The 23,218-nt window shown below is 50.2% G+C and overlaps 1 protein-coding gene across 3 annotated transcripts in view; it reads right to left on the bottom strand.

The window, feature by feature from the left end:
* Positions 1-23,218, bottom strand: part of SLC27A4 (solute carrier family 27 member 4) — a 330,596-nt gene that overhangs the window by 65,785 nt on the left and 241,593 nt on the right. For all 3 annotated transcript variants that reach the window (XM_085614109.1, XM_085614107.1, XM_085614108.1), the window contains exon 8: positions 21,476-21,685. In XM_085614109.1, the coding sequence (XP_085470235.1) occupies positions 21,476-21,685 (210 nt within the window). The remainder of the gene's footprint in view (positions 1-21,475; positions 21,686-23,218) is intronic.

The raw sequence follows: 23,218 nt of genomic DNA, 5'->3' as shown, positions 1-23,218 counted from the left end.
TACTTTTAATAAAGAATGCTTTTCATCTCCCAATCGCGTATCGTTTTGTATGGCAATAAAAAGTAGCTCCCCATCTTTAAACATATCTCTTATTCTACCAAGGAACTGCATGAGCTACAGACATCTTTCCATACCTTCCAGCCATACCTTCAAAATGCTAGTGTGGATCGTAGGACATAGCTATATTTTCTGGTGCAAGAGTTATGCAGAACACAGACGTATTGACTTAGACCAGGGTTTACAAAATGTGGACATTAAATGGTTTGCACAGAGAAGATTGAAGTGGCACCAATTGCTACCTTTGGTTAAAACCTCTTAGCATCTTCCACACCCTGACCTCATGATTGTGCATTGTGGTGGAAATAACCTAGGCACATTGACTGGGGTAGGTTTTGAAATGCTTATGAAGGACACCTTTAGACACCTCAGCACAGCACCATGGGACTCTGGGCAATAGCTCACTTAATAGCTCACATAATTTCCACTCCGGCCTCGAGGGCCTTCAGACCCATAGGGGTGAGTAGTTTGCACTTTACAAATACCGTATTGATTTGATAAGCGCAAATTTACCTTCGCACTCCCTGTATAACACCCCCTAAGCACCATACACAAGTTACAATGTTCGAAACAAAAGTTCCTCCGAGTAGGTATAACTACATGCTGACACTACTTGACAGATGTGACACAGCGGCCAGAGCACATGACTTCACAGCATATGACACACAGTTTGGACTCACGCTTTCATTCCAGACTCCGGCAGCACCTCAGCTTAGCACAATGAGACTCTAGACAATACCTCACATATTTTCCATACCCCAGGACTTTCAAACCAGTAGGAGTCAGTAGTTAGTCCTAGTAGGTATAAACACATGCTGACACTACTTCCACAGGTGTGCTGCAGCGGCCAGGGCACATGACTTCACACCATAAGACACAGTTTAGGCTCTCGCTTTCATCCCCGACTCCCGCAGCAGCTCACCTTAGCGGCATCAGACTCTACGCAATACCTCACTTAATTTCCGTACCCAGCACTTTCAGACCGGTAGGTATGAGTAGTTTGCTTCGCACCCCCTCTACAGCACACCCTAAACACCCCACAGAGGTTACAGTGCTCCTACCCTCCTCTTTCCTACTTTTTTTGCCCTTTTTTCCAGTTACTCGCTTCGACAGAATAACAAAATGGTGGCCAACACTTCCTAGTTGCAACCGCTCGCAGCGCTCCCAACCTATAGGCGGTACAAAAGGGGGTGGTGATGGACGGAGCATCAGAACCAATCAAACACTCACACCCAGTCAACAGATCCGGGTTTGATCCATCACCGTTCTTTAGCCCACTCTGCCACCCCAGTTCAGACATGGCCATATGCAAATCAGTCTGACCCTGTGCCTCATGGGAACAGTCCAGCCCGAACTGCCAAACCATGCCGTCCCTGGACCGGAAACAATCTTCCTTGGACCGGTTTCTGGCATTTCAGCCGTCTCCAGCCAGGCTTGCTTGAATTCAGTGGCAAAGTGAGCAAGGGACTCTCGTCTGAGCATACCCTGCCAACTTATGGCGAGTGTTAGACGGCGACCTCAGAGGAGCCCGGAAAGGGGTCCTGACTTCCCTGAGTCCCACCCGTGTTGTATTGTAGCCGGGCACTGGCGAGAGATTCCCCAGGGGGAGGAATCTCGCAACTAGGATCGTACTTCTGGCACCACACGACACAGAGAGACCACACTGGGTATTCTCAGAAACAAGCTTTATCAAATAGGTATCACTGCAAATATGTACAAGATGAGCACGGGCTCAAGAGTCTCGGAAAGGTAGGGGGTAGCGGGACTGTCTCTGGTAACGGTTCCAAGCAGGGACGTATCCGGCGCACAGCTCACAATCCTCGAGCTGGGGGATACGTGGTCGGAGTCGGGGTCCGGCGGGACCGTGAGAGTCTGGGGGAGCCGCGAGTCACTCAGCGGGCTCAGGTACAGGTTCGGAGGTCTTACGATCTTCAGGGAGCCGCGAGTCACTCAGCAGGGCTCAGGTACAAGTTCGGAGGTCTTACGATCTTCAGGGAGCCGCGAGTCACTCAGCAGGGCTCAGGTACAAGTTCGGAGGTCTTACGATCTTCAGGGAGCCGCGAGTCACTCAGCAGGGCTCAGGTACAAGTTCGGAGGTCTTACGATCTTCAGAGAGCCGCGAGTCACTCAGCAGGGCTCAGGTGGGGTCCAGTTCCAGGAGCCGCGACCACGTCAGCAGGCTCTCGTTGTTCCAGCGTCGAATCTGCCGGACAGTCTCAGAGCACCCCTTGTTATAGGTCGACCCCGCTTTGATGTCCGGAGTCTGCGCAGGCAGGGGTCTTGTCACCTGGGGGCCGCTTGTCGGGGTTTCCTGCTATTGTCTTTTGATCCTTTCAGGGCCGGGTCGGGAGGAGTCCCAGACACCCAGCAGGCACGGAGCCAGCCCGCAGGGAGGCCGGAGGGCCGATCGAAACCCATCGTCCCAGGGGAGTTCAGAGGTGCGATAGAAACTGCTCCTCCCTCTCTCATCCCCTGGAAGCGTGATGTCCTCCAGCCGGAGTGGCGCCTTGAGGCCCGGGTCGTGCTGGAGCCGGGCGGCCATCTTGTTGCAGGGAGTGGGCACGCGGGCCCGGGGTGGCCGAAAGGAGAGAGGCCATGGACGGGGATGTCCGGGGTTGGTGCAGGTGTCCTGGTGGGAAAGGTCGGCTGGGCCGCGTGCTTGGGCTGCAGGCACCAGGTTTCGGTGGTGCGGGGGCACGGAGGGCCATTCTACGAGGCCGGGTCCAACAGCGAGCAAAGAGGTACAAAAGGGGGTGGTGATGGACGGAGCATCAGAACCAATCAAACACTCACATCCAGTCAACAGATCCGGGTTTGATCCATCACCGTTCTTTAGCCCACTCTGCCACCCCAGTTCAGACATGGCCATATGCAAATCAGTCTGACCCTGTGCCTCATGGGAACAGTCCAGCCCGAACTGCCAAACCATGCCGTCCCTGGACCGGAAACAATCTTCCTAGGACCGGTTTCTGGCATTTCAGCCGTCTTCAGCCAGGCTTTGTTTGTTGTAACGCCCAACCTATAGGCAGCAGGCTCATGCTTGTAACGCCTCAGCCAATCAGATGGCAGAATTCCCAAATATTGATATCTGTAAATTTCGATATTTCTCAAAAACTACTGAACGGATTTATACCAAATAAACAAAAGCGTGCTTTCTAGACCAAGACCCTTCTCCCTGCCAAATTTGGGATAATTCCGTTCACCCGTTCGACCTGTAGCCTTGTCTAAAGTTTCCTATGGAAATTAACATGGAGGAAAACACGTTTTGGGACCCCCCTTTTATCTCAGCCCCTCTGTTAGAAATGGGATCTCTGGTTGGCTAAGGCTTGCACCAAAGTCAGGCAGAGACCACCACTCTAAGTCAGGGCTGGGGAGTTACACGCCAAAGATAACCCCTGCTCATCCCCTTGGTAGCTTGGCACGAGCAGTCAGGCTTATCCCGGAGGCAATGTGTAAAGCGTTTGCGCGCGCACACAGCAACAACACCCTAGTGTGGTATTCTTGTCTTCTCCTTTTCCCTGCTGCTCAGCCTGTGTGTGTGTGATGTCATCAGAATGTTCATGGATGCATGGGTTGAAGTGGGGTTAGTTGAGTGAGATGGGCTGAGCAGCTGGATGCTGCTCCCGGTGGGGCATTCTTACCATCTAACTTACAACAAATAAATCTACTTAACTACACCTATGACTCCTGGATTATATCACCTGCCAGAGTACTTTCTTAAATGTAACAGTGGCGACGAGGATGGGATGGTGGTTAGGTATTGTCTTGTGTGTCAGTGTGAATGGGTAAATGGTAGTGTCATGTGATGTTTTTACATTTGGTTATTGTCGCATGTGTTGTCATGTGAGGTTTTGCAGTGATGGTTGGTTTGTAGGTTGTGTATTGTTTTAATTGGGTTGTGCAGGTGGAATTGTACCCTTTTTAAAGTTTTAACCATAAAGTTGTTTTATGCTATAGCATAAGTATAGTTAGTTAGTGTCATATATCCTGGTATGCTGGGGAGTCATGTACCCCTTTAAAGTGGTTTGCCTAGATGTGTGTTCAAGGGTCTAAATCCCTTTAATGTGTATTAAGTGTTGTCTAGGTGTGCGTTCAGGAAGTCATGTATCCGTTGAGCGCTAGGGTGTCATGTACCCTTTTAAAGTGGTGTGGCCTAGGCATCGGTTAAAGTGTGTAATGTGTTATCTGGGTGTGCGTTCCAGGAATCAGTGTCCTGTGAATGTACGGGAGTCATGTACCCCTTAAAGTGTGCGTTGTCTTAGTGTGTGTTTCAGGGAGTCGCGAACCCTGAGCGCAGGTGGTCATGTACCCTTTTTAAAGTTTTAACCATAAAGTTGTTTTATGCTATAGCATAAGTATAGTTAGTTAGTGTTGTGAGGTATCTTATTCTTCATGTGTGTGTTTAGTTTGGAATGATACATTACAGTCCTGGTTAATTTGAGAGGCGCCATCAGTTACCTGTTTATCGCTTTTTGTGCTGGTCTGGCCAACTGGCATGACTTGTGATATTTTGGGTATTTTTGTTTTGTAAGAGGGATGGTGGTTAGGTATTGTCTTGTGTGTCAGTGTGAATGGGTAAATGGTAGTGTCATGTGATGTTTTTACATTTGGTTATTGTCGCATGTGTTGTCATGTGAGGTTTTGCAGAGATGGTTGGTTTGTAGGTTGTGTATTGTTTTAATTGGGTTGTGCAGGTGGAATTGTGTTTCTTTTCATGTTAGTGCATAATGTGACGTCCTTTTGAATTTTGTGTAGTGGTGTTTTGTCATGTGGTGTGATACAATCAATCATACCATTTTAAATTATTCTCCATGATTGGAGTTCTTACATAGTGATGTGATGCTATTTTAAATGGGATGTGAATTTATTCATACATTTTAGGCATTGTTTATTTGTAATCCTGGCCTGGTCATCGTCAGGACTTACTGTGATTCTCTTTTGTATCTTTGGTTTTTATTATTTAAAGAAGGGAGATGTGGTATTCTTGTCTTCTCCTTTTCCCTGCTGCTCAGCCTGTGTGTGTGTGATGTCATCAGAATGTTCATGGATGCATGGTTTGAAGTGGGGTTAGTTGAGTGAGATGGGCTGAGCAGCTGGATGCTGCTCCCGGTGGGGCATTCTTACCATCTAACTTACAACAAATAAATCTACTTAACTACACCTATGACTCCTGGATTATATCACCTGCCAGAGTACTTTCTTAAATGTAACACCTAGGCCCACCACAAAAGAAACTCCACACAAGGTTATATATAAAAACTAGCCTTTGTATTATAATAAACACATTAGATGATAATCACATAATTTACACGGTGCCAACTGGCACTGGGCAGAATTTTACAGGGGACTATTTACACAAGACAGGGCCACATGGACCACTGTCAGAATTAGCACAAATCACCAATTGTAAATGTAGAACATATACCAACTGTAACACAAATTATAACTGTAGAGCACAACCAGTAACTACTGGCGCAATAATGACCTCAGCATTATCACAATAGAATCAGGTATAAAACCTATCCTGTATACATCACAGGGGCATAAACACATTATGCAATCTCTCACAAGTCTAACGCATTAGACCCTACCTCCTAAGTATAATTACACTAGGGGCGCACATCACACAGGGAAGTATAATCTCCCTAACACCAACCTAAACGGGTAAAACAACCTCCTATGCAGAAATCATATCTAGGGTGCGCAAAACATACTACACACAGTACATTTCCTAACACCCAAAGCATTAGTATATAAATCACAATAGCACCTCAATCACATTACGGTCCAGGTTGCGGCCGAACCTAAACGTAGCAGCTGCCCACTACTTGCTGGGCAGCTGGGGACAAGAACAGGGCCTAAACGCTGCAGCTGGCACTAAGTGCTGCGCAGCTGTGGAAGTTAAATATGAGGCATGGGCTCTCAATGGCCCTTGAAACCAATGTGCCCCACGTTTGAGCCATCTGGCTCAGAACAGGACGTGGGAAAGAACGTGGGCTCCTCTGGCCCTTTAAATCCAATGTGTTCAGCGTTCGAGCCACCTGGCTCTGAGAATAAACATGCCAGAACGTGGCAGCTGCCCTCTAGCAAGTGGGGTAGCTGTGAAGGGAGATCGGGGCCTGACAACGGTGCCCTCTGGCCCCCCTCGGGGCTAGTAATTAATTTCTCCCCCCCCCATCGTTGGAGCCTCTCGGGGCTCTAGAATAATAATGCCCCCTTCGGTGGAGCCCCTCTGGGCTCTAGAATAATAATGCCCCCGCTGGAGCGGCAGGCTATCAGACGGGGCCGCCCAAGAACTCTACACACAGTGCCTTCACTGGCACTTAAAACAGTTATCGGCTCCCTCCTCGGCGGGAGCGAAATGCTGCCCGGAACCCCTCGTAGCCCTCACTCACCGGCGCTGGGGGTGAAGGCTCCTCTTCACCCAGTCCCGCTTCACCCGGGCACTCTCCCAGGGTCCCGGGACTTCTCCTGGTCGTCTTGGGTTTGAGTGTGCTTTGAACTGCTCAGTGACGACTCCTCGAAGGTGAGCCTTGCTTTCTAGTGGGCATTGGCTGCAGAGGTAGTCCAGCTAGAATATGCCCTGTGACAAAACCTATTGACACCCTTGCCTGTCTCATACCTGGTTGCTGCTGATCGTCTGAAATAGTATCACTCAGGATCGAAGATAGCTTCAAAGTCAACTCCGGAGTCAAACTCCGGTGCAAAGCAGGTAGGATATCCTCTCAAGTTCAAGCCAGGGTGCGTTGAAGTTTGGGTTCGGCCTCGAGTCTTTTCTGGCACCAAGCTCAGCTTTTGGGGGTCAACGGATCTCAGACACAGAGGGCGGTGTGACCTCAGGGGCCTTTCTATGTGTGGTTCGGAGCTTGAGGCACAGCTCTCGCAAGGCTGTTACTTGCCCTGGTGCCAAAGCTTCTTTCGAGGTTGAGCCCCGGATAGAAGCTTTGCGAAGTGTGTTCGGTAAGTGCTACTGGATGCAGTTTTTTGCTCTAAGTATGGGTTTCTTCTTACGACCAGGAGACAAATGTTCTTTGAAATCAGAGTCCACTAAGGACACAATCAAGACGCTGTTCCTCATGTGTCCCGAAGTACCAGAAGGAAGTCATCAGAGTGAGTTTCCTCAATGCTGGGAGTTGTGGATGGTTCAGGAGCACCTTGGCGCTACATTCCATAATACGCCCACCAACTGTCTCTTCAGTTCCAAATAATCTTTTTACACTGGAAGCTTGGCCAGGCAGAGAACTCAATTCCAAGTGGTACCTTGGTACACAAATGTTACAGACCCTATGTTGGACTGACCACAGCAGTGTTCTCCATACCCCTCCCCCCATGAGTCATTCTCATAGGATTGCATCAAGACTTTCCACTCGAATGTTGGGTGGTCATAGCTCCATGAAGTACACACAACCCCGATGGCGGAGAAGAAACAATTGGAGGCAAAGTCTATGCCCTGTGGGATTCAGGGAGGGGGGGGGGGGTCTTGAGTCACCTTGAAAGCAAACATTTCACTTTAAAGAAAAATGTTTAAATGCCAGCGGTCAACAATAGATGTCAGGAGTGTGTAGAACATATTATGCTACATATGGCAGGTGTGCATGGAACATGATCTACATATGATCTATATACGGCAAGAGTGCGTAGAACATATCTACATATGACCCTACATATGGCAGGTGTACATGGAACATGATCTATATATGAACAATTGATCTAGATATGACAGGAGTGTGTAGAACATATCATCTACATATGAACATGTGATCCCACAAAGCCCATCCGACAGACAAGTTTCACTTGCATTTATTTGGTTCTCCGTCCAGCAGGATGAGCAGGAGCTCAAGTGTTGAAATACCACAAGTCACCTTACTGACATTCACAGGCTTTGTGCTATCCTGGCTACCGAAGAAGGGCTGGCACCATGAGGACTTTGCAGAGAACTTATGTGCAAGTGCAAGTTGGTGTTTTTATGCCTGATAATCAGGTGAAGACATCGACAGGTCACACGTCCCCTGCTAAGAGTGCACTATATGAATTGTTTAAGTAATTTTAAGTATGACCAGGACTGACCCAGGAGTCTGAGCGCTAATTTATTCACAAATCCAGGATTATATCCCATGTGCACAGCTGGAAAAGAGAGCCCAGGAAGGCACGAAAAGGATCTTTTGAAAACTGACCAAGGATTCCGAGCTGGCCAATCAGGAGTCCTTATTTGTGCAGATGGAGGTTCAACATCTTGCAGACTAAGCTCTGAGGGCGGGTGGTGATGTCTGCTAGGATAGCTCAGCATAGTTTCCGAGTAGAAATCGAGCGTGGATTGTCCTCTGCTGCTAAAAGGTTTTGGGGGCTCCATGCAGGTCGGTGGTTGGCAAGGACTCTGGAGAGTAATTTCAGAAGGAAGCTGCAGCCAGCGGTGGGAAGGGGTAAGGTTTTTTTTTGCTTCTGTGATCAGACTTACTGTAGAGTGGAACACACCCTTGTAAAGAGGCCCAGGGGATCTGCTGGCCCAGGAATTCATGAATTTCTTGCAGGACAGAGAACGTCAAGATTTAGGACTGCACTGGGCATGGGCGCTTTCCTGCGGAGGACAACTTTTCCTATGAGGTGAGGCAGAAAAGCTTTTAGTGCTAGATGCACAGCTAGAAGCTCTAGATAGTTGATGTGGAGACTTTTGTGTTTGTCGTCTCATAGTCCCTGAATTGTTAGATTCTGTAGATGAGCACCCCAACCTGTGAGAGATTCGTCTGCTGTTAGTACGATTTGTGGAACAGGGTCGATGAAGGGCCACCCTTGTGTTAAGTGTTGTGTGTTGCACCACTGCAGAGAGCGATGGGTGCGGCCGTCCATCGCTACTAGATCTGACAATTGACACTGAGTCTGATTCCACTGCTAAACACTCTTGTAGAGGACGCATGTGTAACCTAGCATGAGGCACAATCCAATGCATGATGCTAAGTATTCATTGGTCTGAAACTGTAGTGACAGAAATGGAATATTTCAAATACTGGATGCATTGGAAGAGGCTAGAGCTGTGTGAGTGGCTCCCAGATAGGACTGCATCTGTGAAGGCTGAAGAAGAGACGTTTCCGTATTGACCGCAAAGCCCAATTGGTGCAGTAGGTCTAATGTAGTCTAAGTGTGTTGTAAACACTTTTGGTGTGTGCTGGCTTTGACGAGTCAATCGTCTAGATATGGGAAGACATGAATCTGTCGTCTTCTGAGATGACTACTACGGCTAGACATTTTGTCACCACTCCAGGTGCAGTAGTAACTCAGAATGGGAAACTTTGAGCGGACAGTAATTTCCTTCTATCAAAAATCTGAGATATTTGCGATGTGCTGGGTGAACAGGAATGTGGAAGTTTGCGTTTTTTAAGTCTAGTGTGAATATAAAGTCGCCTTGCTGTAGAAGCAGAAGCACTTGTTGAAGTGTAACCAGAGGGAAATGTTCCGACAGTATGTACAGGTTAAACATCGTTAGGTCCAATATTGGTCTTGGGGACCCATCCTTTTTGGGGGTTAGGAAATACAGAGAGTAAAGCCCTGGCCTTTGGTGTTGTAATGGAACTGGTTCTATAGCGCTCTTTGTTAAAAGAGCTTGTACCTCTTGTTTGAGTTGCTGTAGGAGTTGTGATGAGTGTTTGTGAGTGTGAGGTGGGATACTGGGAGGACTGTTGGTAAGCTCCAGGCAATAACCATGTTGGATAATGTCCAATACCCATTTGTCTGATGTTATGGATTGCCAAATGGGGAGAAATTGTTGAAGTCTTGCCCTGACAGGTGAAAAATGATCGGGGGGAAATGGAGGTAAGTCACTCCTGATCGGGGGAAGGAGAGTTACGTGTTGAAATCTTTGCTTTGTACCCTCCTCTATAGAAACCTCTAGATGGAGAGGGTTGCATGTTGTATTTATATGAGGGGGCATTAGGGTCTCAGAAATGACCTTCGGACCCTTCTCTGTAAAACGAGCGGCAAAAAGAGCCTCTGTTAGATGGGGCTGAAGTGCTCCCATAGATTTTGCTACCTCTGTGTCTTTCTTCATTTTTTCGAGTGCCTTATATACCGGAGGTTCGAAAAGGTGATCTTTGTCATAAGGAGTATTGAGGATAGACTGCTGAACGTCCAGGTTAAACCCTGAAATCCTAAGCCATGCATGTCGCCTAAGGATAATGCTGGTGTTCATCCCCCTCGCTGCAGTGCCAGCAGCATCTAGAGCACATCTAATGGAAGAGTCGGAGGTTTGTATTTCTTGTCAGCCCTAGGAGTTAATCTGCGGCACGAACAGGGTCCTTAAAGAGGCCATCGCATGTCTCATCAGGCCTTTTAACATAGGCAAACTTTGACGTGTTCCATGTGTTGAACCAAGAGTCTCAAACAAACAGCCTCCATCTAAAGACTCTTTGTATAATGTAACCCCGTGGAAAGCTGCTGCTCGTGAAATCAACTCCTGATATGCTACGTTGTCATCGGGAGAGGATGGTTTCGCAGGATATAATTCAGGATCATTATCCAAGGGTGGATCGATATTATCATCATCCCATGGGTCTGCTGGTAAATGACTACTGTCACCGTCATCATCCCCTATACCAGGTTGTGTATGTGGAGACCCCTGGGGTGTTATGTGTAAAGGGTCTGAGCCTAGCAAATGGTGGTAGTGGCGACGATGGTGGTGGGGATAGAATAGATAGGGCTTGTAGCCAGTGTCCTCTGAGCCAACTTTTCTTTTGGACGGTGTCACCCTTTTGCCAATATATGTCCACTATCTGGATTAATATACATTTTCTTTTATGCAGGGTCCAGTTTCTCCTTCATAATGTCCAGGATAGGTTCCAGAGGCTTTTGAAGGGTATCTTTTGATTTCGGTGCCGAAAGAATCGGTGCCAAACCAGACTTGTCTTTTTTGTCTTTTTGAGCCAAAGGTTTCAGTTCCGAAGATGGCTTTCCTTGACTCGGTCCCGAGCTGGAAGGCTTGGCTAACTGTTTTGGTGCTGGGGCCCGAGGGTGGGGCATCGGAAACATCGTCTCAGTGAAGACCATGGCCCGAAGGCAGTGGTGGTCCCAAAGCCTTTTGCTTAATCGAAGAGTTTGAGGGTACAATGGATTGCACACCAAGGGGAACCCGAAGGATGGTTTCGAACCAGAACGCCGGAAACCACGTCCAAACAAGATGGCGGAAAGAAAACAATCTAACAATGGAGTTGATGCCCATGCGCACTATCACCAAATAGAGGAGTCACCTTACCTCATGACTGAGAAAGACTTCTTTGAAGAGAAACAACTTACAAACATCCGGACCTAACACCAGATGGCAGGAGTATGCAAAGCATGTGTATCTACAGCAAATACATGCCTCGAACAGAGTTACGGCTCACCTAGGAGAATGCTGGATAGGGATCAAGGAAAGAGGCTACAGAAAGAGTTACAGCTTACCCAGGAGCACGCTGGATGGCGATCAAGGAAAGATGTTACAGAAAGAGCTACGGCTTACCTAGGAGAACGCTGGAGGAGATCAAGGCAAGATGCTACAGAACGCGTTACGGCTTACCTAGGAGAACACTGGAGGAGATCATTGAAAGATGCTACAGAAAGAGCTACGGCTTACCTAGGAGAACGCTGGGTGGAGATCAAGGAAAGATGCTCTAGAAAGAGCTACTACTTACCTAGGAGAACGCTGGATGGAGAACGAGGAAAGATGCTATAGAAAGAGCTTCGGCTTACATAGGAGAACGCTGGATGAAGATCAAGGAAAGATGCTACAGAAAGAGCTACGGCTTACATAGGAGAACGCTGGATGAAGCTCAAGGAAAGATGCTACAGAAAGAGCTACGGCTTACATAGGAGAACGCTGGATGAAGCTCAAGGAAAGATGCTGCAGAAAGAGCTACGGCTTACATAGGAGAACGCTGGATGAAGATCAAGAAAAGATGCTACAGAAAGAGCTACGGCTTACCTAGGAGAACGCTGGATGGAGATCAAGGAAAGATGCTATAGAAAGAGCTACGGCTTACCTAGGAGAACGCTGGGTGGAGATCAAGGAAAGATGCTATAGAAAGAGCTACTACTTACCTAGGAGAACGCTGGATGGAGAACGAGGAAAGATGCTATAGAAAGAGCTTCGGCTTACATAGGAGAACGCTGGATGACGATCAAGGAAAGATGCTACAGAAAGAGCTACGGCTTACATAGGAGAACGCTGGATGAAGCTCAAGGAAAGATGCTACAGAAAGAGCTACGGCTTACATAGGAGAACGCTGGATGAAGATCAAGGAAAGATGCTACAGAAAGAGCTACAGCTTACCTAGGAGAACGCTGGAGGAGATCAAGGCAAGATGCTACAGAACGAGTTACAGCTTACCTAGGAGAACGCTGGATGGAGATCAAGGAAAGATGCTACAGAACGAGTTACAGCTTACCTAGGAGAACGCTGGATGGAGATCAAGGAAAGATGCTACAGAACGAGTTACAGCTTACCTAGGAGAACACTGGAGGAGATCCAGGAAAGATGTTACAGAACGAGTTCCGGCTTAAATAGGAGCATGCTGCATGAAAAGAAGGAGCCCTATCTTATGATATTGTTGATGAGTGGGATATATAAGGCACTGTTGTGCTTAGACCACAAGTGCAGCTGCTGAACAGAACATCGCAGTGTCCAAGTACCGCAGAGACTTGGGTGAATAATGAGAGATTTCACAATCTCGTCGCCCGCACGCAGTTTTCCATTGAGATGATTTTGACTATGGACCAATTGGTTTGACTTCGATACACTACGAATCACCAGTTCCTACAGTGAATAGTTTCATCCCCTCTCACCTACCTACTCTGTGTGATACACACAACCTTTATTTCATTTGTAATGTTTGGTGTTGCGTTGAACACCTTGATGGCCAATATGAGATCTAGTTGTGTTCTCCATCAGATCCCGAGTCCTTCCAGATACATTGAACAACCTCTATCTTTTACGATGTTTACATCTCCAACTGTTGTCTTCTTTTAACCCTCGCCCTGCAAGGTGCTTAACACTTTTAGCCATTTCAATCTTTTCCCCAAAGTCAGGGGGAAAAGCATTACATGAATTGAATATTAATAAGTATTTCTAGTTTGCTTGGGTGTCAATCTGTTAGACAAAACATGGCTTCCAGTTTTCTAAGTAAGAAGGCCACCAACATTGCTCGGGATGCAGCCACCTCCATCGAAGCTAGACCCCATGGCAGAGTCTTTCATCGGTTGTTACCCTGCACTCTTCCGAGTACAGCGTCCCTTAGCCAGAGACATTTGAAGGCATAGGGAAGGTTGGCCCCAGGCACCAGGCTTTCCGGGAGCGTCCTGATGAGGCCAGTTCTGGTCTGCTGAGTCTCGGCCTGATGGCCCTGATCAATTCTTAAACATATGGTTTTAAATACCCTGTTTCCCTAAATGTATTTTTATTGTGGGTGACGTGTGAGAGTTTATTAAGGAGCATTTGCAGAGAAACATAGCGTTTGTATTTCCTGCAACATCCATAAAAAAGTTTTTAGATAAAAAAACAGGACCTCACAGATGAGAAATGGGAGGGTGTCACAGAGATTATTTGCAGTGATATTAGTGAGCTGCTGCTGGGGTACAATACTGAAAACACACGTCCCCATCCCTCAATTTTGCAAGTAATGAATATGCTACTTACCAGTATGCATCTGTTCTTGGCATGTAGGGCTGCTGACATTCATATCTGTGCATAGATCGCCGCCTAGTGTTGGGTCCGGATGTTTGCATGTTTTTGTCCTGGAAGAGTCTTCGAAGTATCACGAGATAGGTGACTCCTCCCCTGGACCACAGTGCGCATGGGCATCCTCTCCATCCTTAGATTGTTTTTCGCCATTGTGGCAGTGATGGAGTAGATACAGTAAGTGATGACCATGCTATACAGTAATTCTGAGAGCTGCAGCCGCTACAGGCGCCGGGGAGGAGGGTGGGCGATATGAATGTCAGCAGCCCTATATGCCAAGAACAGATGCATACTGGTAAGTAGCATATTCAGTTCGAGGCATGTGGGCTGCTGAATTCATATCTGTGCATAGAATACATAGCAGTACCTCCTAGTAGCGGCGGCTACCCGTGCTAGCTGCAGCAGTCTGAAAAAGAGTTTTGAGAACAGCCTGTCCTACAGCTGCCTGCTGTTTTGAGTGTACATCTACGCAGTAGTGTTTGGTAAATGTATGTATAGTGGACCATGTGGCTGCTCTACAGATTTCCTGCAAAGGAATGTTTCCTAGGAAAGCCATGGACGCCCCTAACTTTCGTGTTGAGTGGGCTCGTGGGGGAATCGTTAATGTGCGTTTAGCTTTTTGATAGCAAATTTGAATACATTTAACGATCCATCTGGCTATCCCTGCTTTGGAAATGGCGTTGCCCTTGTGTTGTGGAGAAAAGGCAACGAAAAGTTGTTTTGTTTTCCTAAAGTCCTTAGTTCTGTCTATATAGTACATGAGGGCCCTCTTTACATCTAGTGTATGGAGCATTCTCTCTGCGACATTTTGTGGACTTGGAAAGAAAACAGGCAGTTCAATAGTTTGATTCATGTGGAACTGTGATATCACTTTGGGCATGAATTTGGAGTTGGTACGTAGTACGACCCTGTTTGCGTGAACCTGTATGAATGGCTCTTGAATGGTTAGTGCCTGGAGTTCACTAACTCTTCTTAACAAAGTGATTGCCACTAAGAAAGCTACTTTCCAGGTGAGGAATTGAATCTCACATGAATCTGGTGAGGACCACATTGAGGTTCCACACCGGTGCCGGTGGGTGCCTTGGGGGAATTACTCGTTTGAGTCCCTCCAGGAAGGCTTTGATGGCAGGCACTCTGAATAAAGAGAGGTGCTGCCTGTTTTGAAGATAGGCTGCTATCGCGGTTAAATGGATACGTATTGAATTGTATGCCAGATTGCATCGGTATAAGTGTAAGAGGTAACAGATGATGTTTTGAATGGATGCGTCTAGCGGGTTAATGTCACTGTTGTTGCAGTAAATGACAAACCTCTTCCATTTAGCCGCATAGCAAGCTCTGGTAGTGGGTCTTCTGGCCTCCTTGATATCCATACAGTCAGGTGGCAGGTTTAGGTAGCCAAACTCTAAGACTTCAGGAGCCAGATTGCCAGGTTCAGCTGTTGCGGATCTGGGTGCTGAATTTCGCCATGGTTCTGCGTTAAAAGTGCGGGTTTGATCCGCAGCCTTTGATGCGGCACCACGGAAAGTTCTAGAAAGGTGGTGTACCATGGTTGGCGCGCCCATGTGGGAGCAACTAGGATGAGTGTCAGTGAGTGTTGTCGCAGTTTGCGTGCCACTAGCGGTATCAATGGCGCTGGGGGAAAAGCGTACGCAAATCTGCCGGACCAGTTTATCCATATCACATTGCCCTGTGACTGCGGATGTGGGAACCTGGCGGCAAAGCTTTGGCAATTTGCGTTTTCGTTTGTGGCGAATAGGTCTATCTCTGGATGACCCCACTGTTGGAAGTACGGTTGGAGTACTGACGGATGTAGCTCCCACTCGTGCATCTGGTGGCTGTGTCTGCTGAGCAGATCCGCCATCTGGTTGTCCTTGCCGGGGAGGTGTTCCGCCATGAGGAATATGTTCCTCTGAATGTCCCACTTCCACATGCTCTGAGCCAGATGAGACAACTGTGGAGAGTGTGTTCCTCCCTGCTTCTGTATGTAGTACATGGCAGTCATGTTGTCCGTCCGGATCAACACGACTTTGTTGCACAAGTGTACTTTGAATGCCTTCATGGCTAGGAAGATTGCCATCAGTTCCAGAACGTTGATGTGTATCTTCTTTTGTTGTGTCGTCCATAGTCCCTGCACTGTGTAAGTGAGTACATGAGCTCCCCAACCCTGGAGAGAGGCGTCCGCTGTCAGTATTATTTGTGGAACAGGCTCGTGGAACGGTCGGCCCTTGCAAAGGTTTTGTGGATTCCACCAATGCAGAGAGTTGTATGTCCGACCGCTCACCAACACTAGGTCTTTTAATTGCCCGTGAGCCTGATTCCATTGACGTGCCAAGCACTCCTGAAGCGGGCGCATGTGTAGTCTTGCGTGCGGGACTATGAAAATGCAGGAGGCCATCATGCCTATCAACTGCATGAACACTCGCGCAGGAAGGGAGTGTTGAGGTTTGAACTTTGAGATCAGCAATTGCATGCTGTTGATCCTCACTAAATTTGGCTGAGCTGTGGCTGCCAGAGTGTTTATGGTCGTGCCCAGGTACTGTCGTACGTGTGCGGGTTGGAGATGTGATTTTGGGTAATTTAGTGAGAATCCCAGACTGTGAAGAAGGTGAATGGTGAGGGACATGTGGCTGGCACATTGCTGGGCTGACTTTGCCTGAACAAGCGAGTCGTCCAGGTAAGGGTAGACGTGAATGTGTTGTCTCCGTAGATGTGCAGCCACTGTAGCTAGGCACTTGGTGAAAACCCTGGGTGCTGTTGTCACTCCGAAGGGGAGAACTTTGAATTGATAGTGATGGTCCTGAATAGTGAACCTGAGATATTTCCTGTGTGATGGATGTATGGGTATGTGGAAATACGCATCTTTGAGGTCTAGTGTGGCTAGGAAGTCTCCCTGACTGAGCAGCGGGAGAACCTGCTGTAGGGTGAGCATATGGAAATGCTCTGAGAGAATGTAGTGGTTGAGGGGTCTCAGGTCTAGTATAGGTCTGAGCGACCCGTCCTTTTTTGGGATTAAGAAGTACAGAGAGTACACCCCTGTCCCCTGCTGGTCAATGGGCACGACCTCTATTGCACCTTTTTGCAGCATACTTAGCACTTCCTGCTGCAATAATGCCAAGTGCTCTACGGACATAGGACGGTGCTTTGGCGGTATGGTGGGTGGAGTGGATGTTAATTCGAGACAGTAACCGTGCTGGATAATGTCCCTGACCCACCTGTCTGTGGTGATGTTTTCCACGTGGACAGGAACCGCTGGAGTCTCCCCCTGACAGGTGTTCTGTGGTCGGGGGGAAGGGAGAGGGCGTCACTGTTTGTTTTTGGGGGAGGACCTGGTGTTGCCGTAACCACGTCCTCTGCCCTTGGTGCTGGAGCCACGATATCCACCTCTGTTGGTTTTATCATAGGTACTCTGTGTGTTCCCTTTAGTGTATTGCTGCTGTGACCCCTGACCTCTAGCTGCTCCTCTATTCCCGGGGCGACAAAAGGAGCCACTGCGAAACTGCTGCATCTGCAGAGCCCCCATTGATTTCGCAGTGTCAGTGTCTTTCTTAATTTTCGAGGGTAGTGTCAACTTCAGGGCCGAATAAGTAGTCGGGGTTGACTGGTTGATTTAAGATGTAGTTCTGAATCTCCGGCTTGAAGCCTGAGATTCTCAACCATGCGTGTCGTCTCAACATGACGCTTGTGCTGATTGCCCTCGCCGCTGTGTCGGCAGCATCCAGGGCGCACTTGATGGATGCATTGGTAAGGAGTTGTCTCTCTCTGATGAGGAGCTCCGCTGCCTCTTTATATTCATCTGGCAAATGTTGGAGTAGTGATTCTAGTGTGTCGTAGTGGGAACGATCATACCGGGCCAGGAGTGCCTGTGTGTTGGCAATGCGCCAGATGTTTGCTGCTTGCGCTGCAATCCTTTTGCCTGATGTCTCCAGCACTTTGGACTCCTTGTCTGGGGGAGGAGCATCACCTGTTGTCTGCGAATGGGCTCGTTTGCGAGCGTTAGCAACTACCATGGAGCCCAAAGGTAACTGACCCATAATGTACATAGGGTCTCCGGGTGCAGGCTTGTATTTTTTTTCAATCCTGGGGTTTAGCACCCGTGCCCTGGTTGTTTCCTTAAAAATGTCTTTTGCAGGTTTGAGAACTCCTTTCAACATGGGCAGAGTTTTTACAGTTCTTTCGGAAGAGGCGAAAGTGTCCACCAAGAAGTCTTCTTCGACTGTGTCAGAATGGAGTTGTACTCCATGATTGGCAGCAGCCCGTTCTATGAGGGCATTGAAGGCAGCAGTGTCCTCTGTGGGAGATGTCTTTGTGCTGTAAAGCTGCATGTCATGGGTATCTGGTGCGGTACCTTGGTCTGTAGGGTCATCCCATGCCTGATCTGGGTATTGCAGATGCTCATCAGGATCGACAACCCCAGGGTAGGTGGTATCATCCCCCATATAGTCCTCTACTGCGTCTGTCTCTGAAGGCGTAGGAGAAAAGAACTGGGGATCCTGATGGGAGGGTTGTAAGCGTTCATGAAGCACTGGCTCCGACCCTGCTGGCAATTTGTGCTTGAGAGGGATTCTGTAGGAGTCCAATCCCCTCTCTGGCGTGATTTTCCGTTTGCGGAGCATCAGTCTACCAGTGTTGGCGTCGATGAATTGTGGCTGTGAAGGCTCAAAATCTGTGTGTCCAGGAGACGGGGACTGTGTCTGGCGGACACGTGTCCGGATCTCGAACATCTTCGGCGCCGTGGACGGCGGCAAGCCAAACGTGATGTTGGTCAGCGCCGAAGGTGCTTTAGGAGCCTTGTGCGTGTCGGGGCCCGACGTGGATCGGAGGGCTGCCCGTTCCCTGATGCGTTGCAACGATGCCGCGACCTGTTGCACGGAGAACGCCGAAGGCTCTTTGGAACCGGTCGGCACCTTGGAGGTAGGCGTCGACTGCTTTAGAGCCATGGGGTCATCGATCCGAAGAGAGGTATCGACAGTCGTTGGAGTCGACGACTTGGCGGGCGTCGCTGTCTTCGACGTCGACGCAGATGGAGCGGCCATCTTGACGTTGGTGGTCGTGGCCGACGGCTTCGGTGCCAGAGGCCGATGCGCTTTGTGGGGACCGATGGCCTTTCTCTTAGGGTCGGCACCGATATCCGCTGCAGTGAGCTCGAAATCCCTTTTACCGCGTTCGGGGCCGATGGCCTTTGCTGGCGTCGAAGGAGTGGAGGGCTTCGAGGCATTCGAGCTGATTACAGCCAGTTTCACTTTTGGTTTCGGTGGAACTGGAGCGACGATTGGTTTTGGTTTCGCTGAAGGGAATCCAGTCGTTTTCGGTAATAATGGCTCGTGCGGAATGTTCGAGGCCGGGCCTGAAGGCGGGGCCGAAGAACTTTGAGATTGATCTCGGGTAAGGCCCGGAGGCGATCCCTCGACCTGAGCCTTATGATGACGCATTTTGTCGGCCTCCGTATCGACGGGTGGGCCTAGCTTCTCGCTAGAGCCATCTTCTTCGGCCCCAAAGGCCTCATCGTAGTCTCCTACCTCGTCGATGACTTCTTCCCTTTGAAAAATCACCTCATCGTCGTCTTCCGATCGGGAGTCGTGTTCGGAAGCGGGGCTGGAGTCTACTTCTTCCACGCTCTCGGCGTCCTCGTCTTCGGTGCTGAAGATGTTGGCCGGGGCAGGCGCCGATTGCTGTGCTTCTAATCTCGCCGCCCGTCGATTCCGGAGAGTCTTCTTCGATCGGAATCGGGCACAGGCCATACATTTCGACTCATCGTGATCCGGTGAGAGACATTTGTTGCATACCGGGTGGACGTCGATGTGTGGGTATTTTGCGTGGCATAAAGGACACCGTTTGAATGGAGTCCTCGATTCCATCGTCGATGGAAGTTCGATGTTCGGACCAAACGTGTCCGAAAAGCTGGAAGAAGGTTCTAAAGTACTAAAGAAACTAGTCGATACCGAACGGGAACAGTACCGACGATAACTAAAGGCCTTTTGGCCTTAATCTGAATTTTCCTAACTTGAGCTAAGATCAGCACATCCGAACCCAATGGCAGAAAAAAACAATCTAAGGATGGAGAGGATGCCCATGCGCACTGTGGTCCAGGGGAGGAGTCACCTATCTCGTGATACTTCGAAGACTCTTCCAGGACAACAACGTGCAAACATCCGGACCCAACACTAGGCGGCGATCTATGCACATATATGAATTCAGCAGCCCACATGCCTCGAACACACATTTAGAATTTGGACCAGTGTGGCTGTGCACTACCAGTGACCAGGCCAAAGACAGCATGAAAGAGCTGAAACTGGAGCATAAAAATCAAAGCTTTTCAAAACAGGGGTCCCCAAAATACAATTGGCCCCTGGGGCCCCAAAAACCCTTAAGATATCCCTGTCCCCAGTAGATCCACACCAAGACGGAGATGGGTGTCATGGACATTGGCAGCCCCGGACTCCATACACGCATCATGCCTCGAGCAGAAGAAGACTTCGAAGATTCAAGCTAAACACATCTTCTTACCACTTGAGGTGCGAGGGTTCTAGGCCTCCAACCTCAGAAAGCAACAACTGGACTAGTCTGTCCTCTAGGAGCCTGCTCACCCTGCAGTCCCTCAACTGGACTAATCTGTCCCTCAGTGACCTGCCCGCCCCGCACTCCCACGACTGGACTAGTCTGTCCCCCAGGAGCCCGCTCACCCCACACTTCCACGACTGGACTAGTCTGTTCCCAAGGAACCTGCTCACCCCGTACTCCCACGACTTGACTAATCTGGCTCTCAGTAACCTGCTCACCCCGTAGTCCCAAAATGGGACTAATCTGTCCCTCAGTGACCTGCCCGCCCGGCAGTCCCACGACTGGACTAGTCTGTACCCCAGGGACCTGCTCACCCCGCAGTCCCACAACTGGACTAGTCTGTTCCCCAGGGACCTGCTTACCCCGCAATCCCACGACTGGACTAGTCTGTCCCCCAGGGATCTGCTCGCCCCGCAGTTCCACGACTAGACTCGTGTGTCCCCCAGGGACCTGCTTGCCCCGCAGTCCCACAACTGGACTAATCTGTCCCTTAGAGACCTGCTCGCCCTGCAGTCCCACAACTGGACTAGTCTGTTCCCCAGGGACCTGCTCACCCGCAGTCCCAAGACTGTACTAGTCTGTTCCCCAGGGACCTACTCGCCCAGCAGTCCCACAACTGGACTAGTCTGTCCCACAGGGAACTGCTCGCTCCTCAGTTCCATAACTGGATAGTCTGCCCCCCAAGGAACTGCCCGCCCCGCAGTTCCACGACTGGATAGTCTGTCTCCCAGGGACCTGCTCGCCTCGCAGTCCCACAACTGGACTAGTCTGTCCCTCAGTGACTTGCTCGCCTCGCAGTCCCATGACTGGACTAGTCTGTCCCTCAGTGACTTGCTCGCCTCGCAGTCCCACAACTGGACTAGTCTGTCCCTCAGTGACCTGCTCGCCTCGCAGTCCCATGACTGGACCACTCTGTCCCTCAGTGACTTGCTCGCCTCGCAGTCCCAAGACTGGACTAGTCTGTCCCTCAGTGACTTGCTCGCCTCGCAGTCCCACAACTGGACTAGTCTGTCCCTCAGTGACCTGCTCACCTCGCAGTCCCATGACTGGGCTAGTCTGTCCCTCCGTGACCTGCTCGCCTCGCAGTGCCACAACTGGACTAGTCCCCCAGGGACCTGCTCGCCCCGCAGCCCCACTCAGCACCCCCTCTCTCACACTCACGTTGTTGTCGAAGTTGCCCAGGCTGCAGTTGCACTCAGTGGCCCCGTAGAACTCAGCCACCTGGGGCACACAGAAGCGCGCCATAAACTCCCTCCAGATGGATGGGCGCAGCCCGTTGCCCAGTGCCATGCGCACCCGGTGCCGCCGCTCCACGTCCCGGTGCTGCTGGTTCAAGAGGTACCGACAAATCTCACCAATGTACTGGACAATCTGGGGAAGAAAAAAACAGGATTACTGTAAGAGCGGGCTTATCTTATTCTTAACTGGGGGCGTCCTACACAGGAAGAGAATCCCTTATCCGGATGTTATCCACAGGGCAACAGACCCCTAAACTGGTGCAGCCCCTAACCTGGGACAGCCACCTCAGGAAATGAGTACCCATAACCTGATGTGACCCAAACACCCCTAACCCAGTGCAGTCCCCGAATGAAGAGTGTAGGGCCCCTTAACCAGTGCAGCCCCGACAGGAAGAGTGTAGGACCCCAACCCAGTGCAGCCCCCACAGGAAGAGTGTAGGACCCCTAATCCACTGCAGCCCCCACAGGAAGAGTGTAGGACCCCTAACCCAGTGCACACTCACAAGAAGAGTGTAGGACCCCTGACCCAGTGCGACCCCCACAGGAAGGGTGTATGACCCCTAACCCAGTGCAGCCCCCACAGGAAGAGTGCAGGACCCCTAACCCAGTGCAGCCCCCACAGGGAGAGTGTAGGACCCCTAACGCAGTGCAGCCCCCACAGGAAGAGTGTAGGACCCCTAACCCAGTGCAGCCCCACAGAAAGAGTGTAGGACCCCTAACCCAGTGCAGCCCCCACAGGAAGAGCGTAGGATCCCTAACCCAGTGCAGCCCCCACAGGAAGAGTGTAGGACCCCTGACCCAGTGCAGCCCTCCACAGAAAGAGTGTAGGAATGCTGCCCCAGTGCAGCCCCCACAGGGAGAGTGTAGGACCCCTAACCCAGTGCAGCCCCCACAGGAAGTGTGTAGGACCCCGAACCCAGTGCAGCCCCCACAGGAAGAGCGTAGGACCCCAGACCCAGTGCAGCCCCCACAGGAAGAGTGTAGGACCCCAACCCAGTGCAGCCCCACAGGAAGATTGTAGGAATGCTGCCCCAGTGCAGCCCCCACAGGGAGAGCGTAGGACCCCTAACCCAGTGCAGCCCCCACAGGAAGAGTGTAGGACCCCTGACCCAGTGCACCCCCACAGGAAGAGTGTAGGACCCCAACCAAGTGCAGCCCCCACAGGAAGAGTCTAGGATCCCTGACACACTGCACACCCACAGGAAGAGTGTAAGACCCCTGACCCACTGCAGCCTCCACAGGAAGAGTGTAGGACCCCATACCCACTGCAGCCCCTACAGGAAGAGTGTAGGACCCCTAACCCAGTGCGACCCCCACAGGAATCGTGGAAGACCCCTGACCCACTGCAGCCCCCACAGGAAGAGTGTAGGACCCCATACCCAGTGCAGCCCCCACAGGAAGAGTGTAGGACCCCTAACCCGGTGCAGCCCCCACAGGAAGAGTGTAGGACCCCTGACCCAGTGCAGCCCCCACAGGAAGAGTGTAAGACCCCTAACCCAGTGCAGCCCCCACAGGAAAAGTGTAGGACCCCTAACCCAGTGCAGCCCCCACAGGAAGAGTGTAGGACCCCTAACCCAGTGCGGCCCCCACAGGAAGAGTGTAGGACCCCTAACCCAGTGCAGCCCCCACAGGAAGAGTGTAGGACCCCTGACCCAGTGCAGCCCCC

This window comes from Triturus cristatus, chromosome 1_2, assembly GCF_964204655.1.
Source record: "Triturus cristatus chromosome 1_2, aTriCri1.1, whole genome shotgun sequence".
Lineage (NCBI taxonomy): Eukaryota > Metazoa > Chordata > Amphibia > Caudata > Salamandridae > Triturus > Triturus cristatus.
This window is presented reverse-complemented; position numbering and strand designations above follow the sequence as displayed.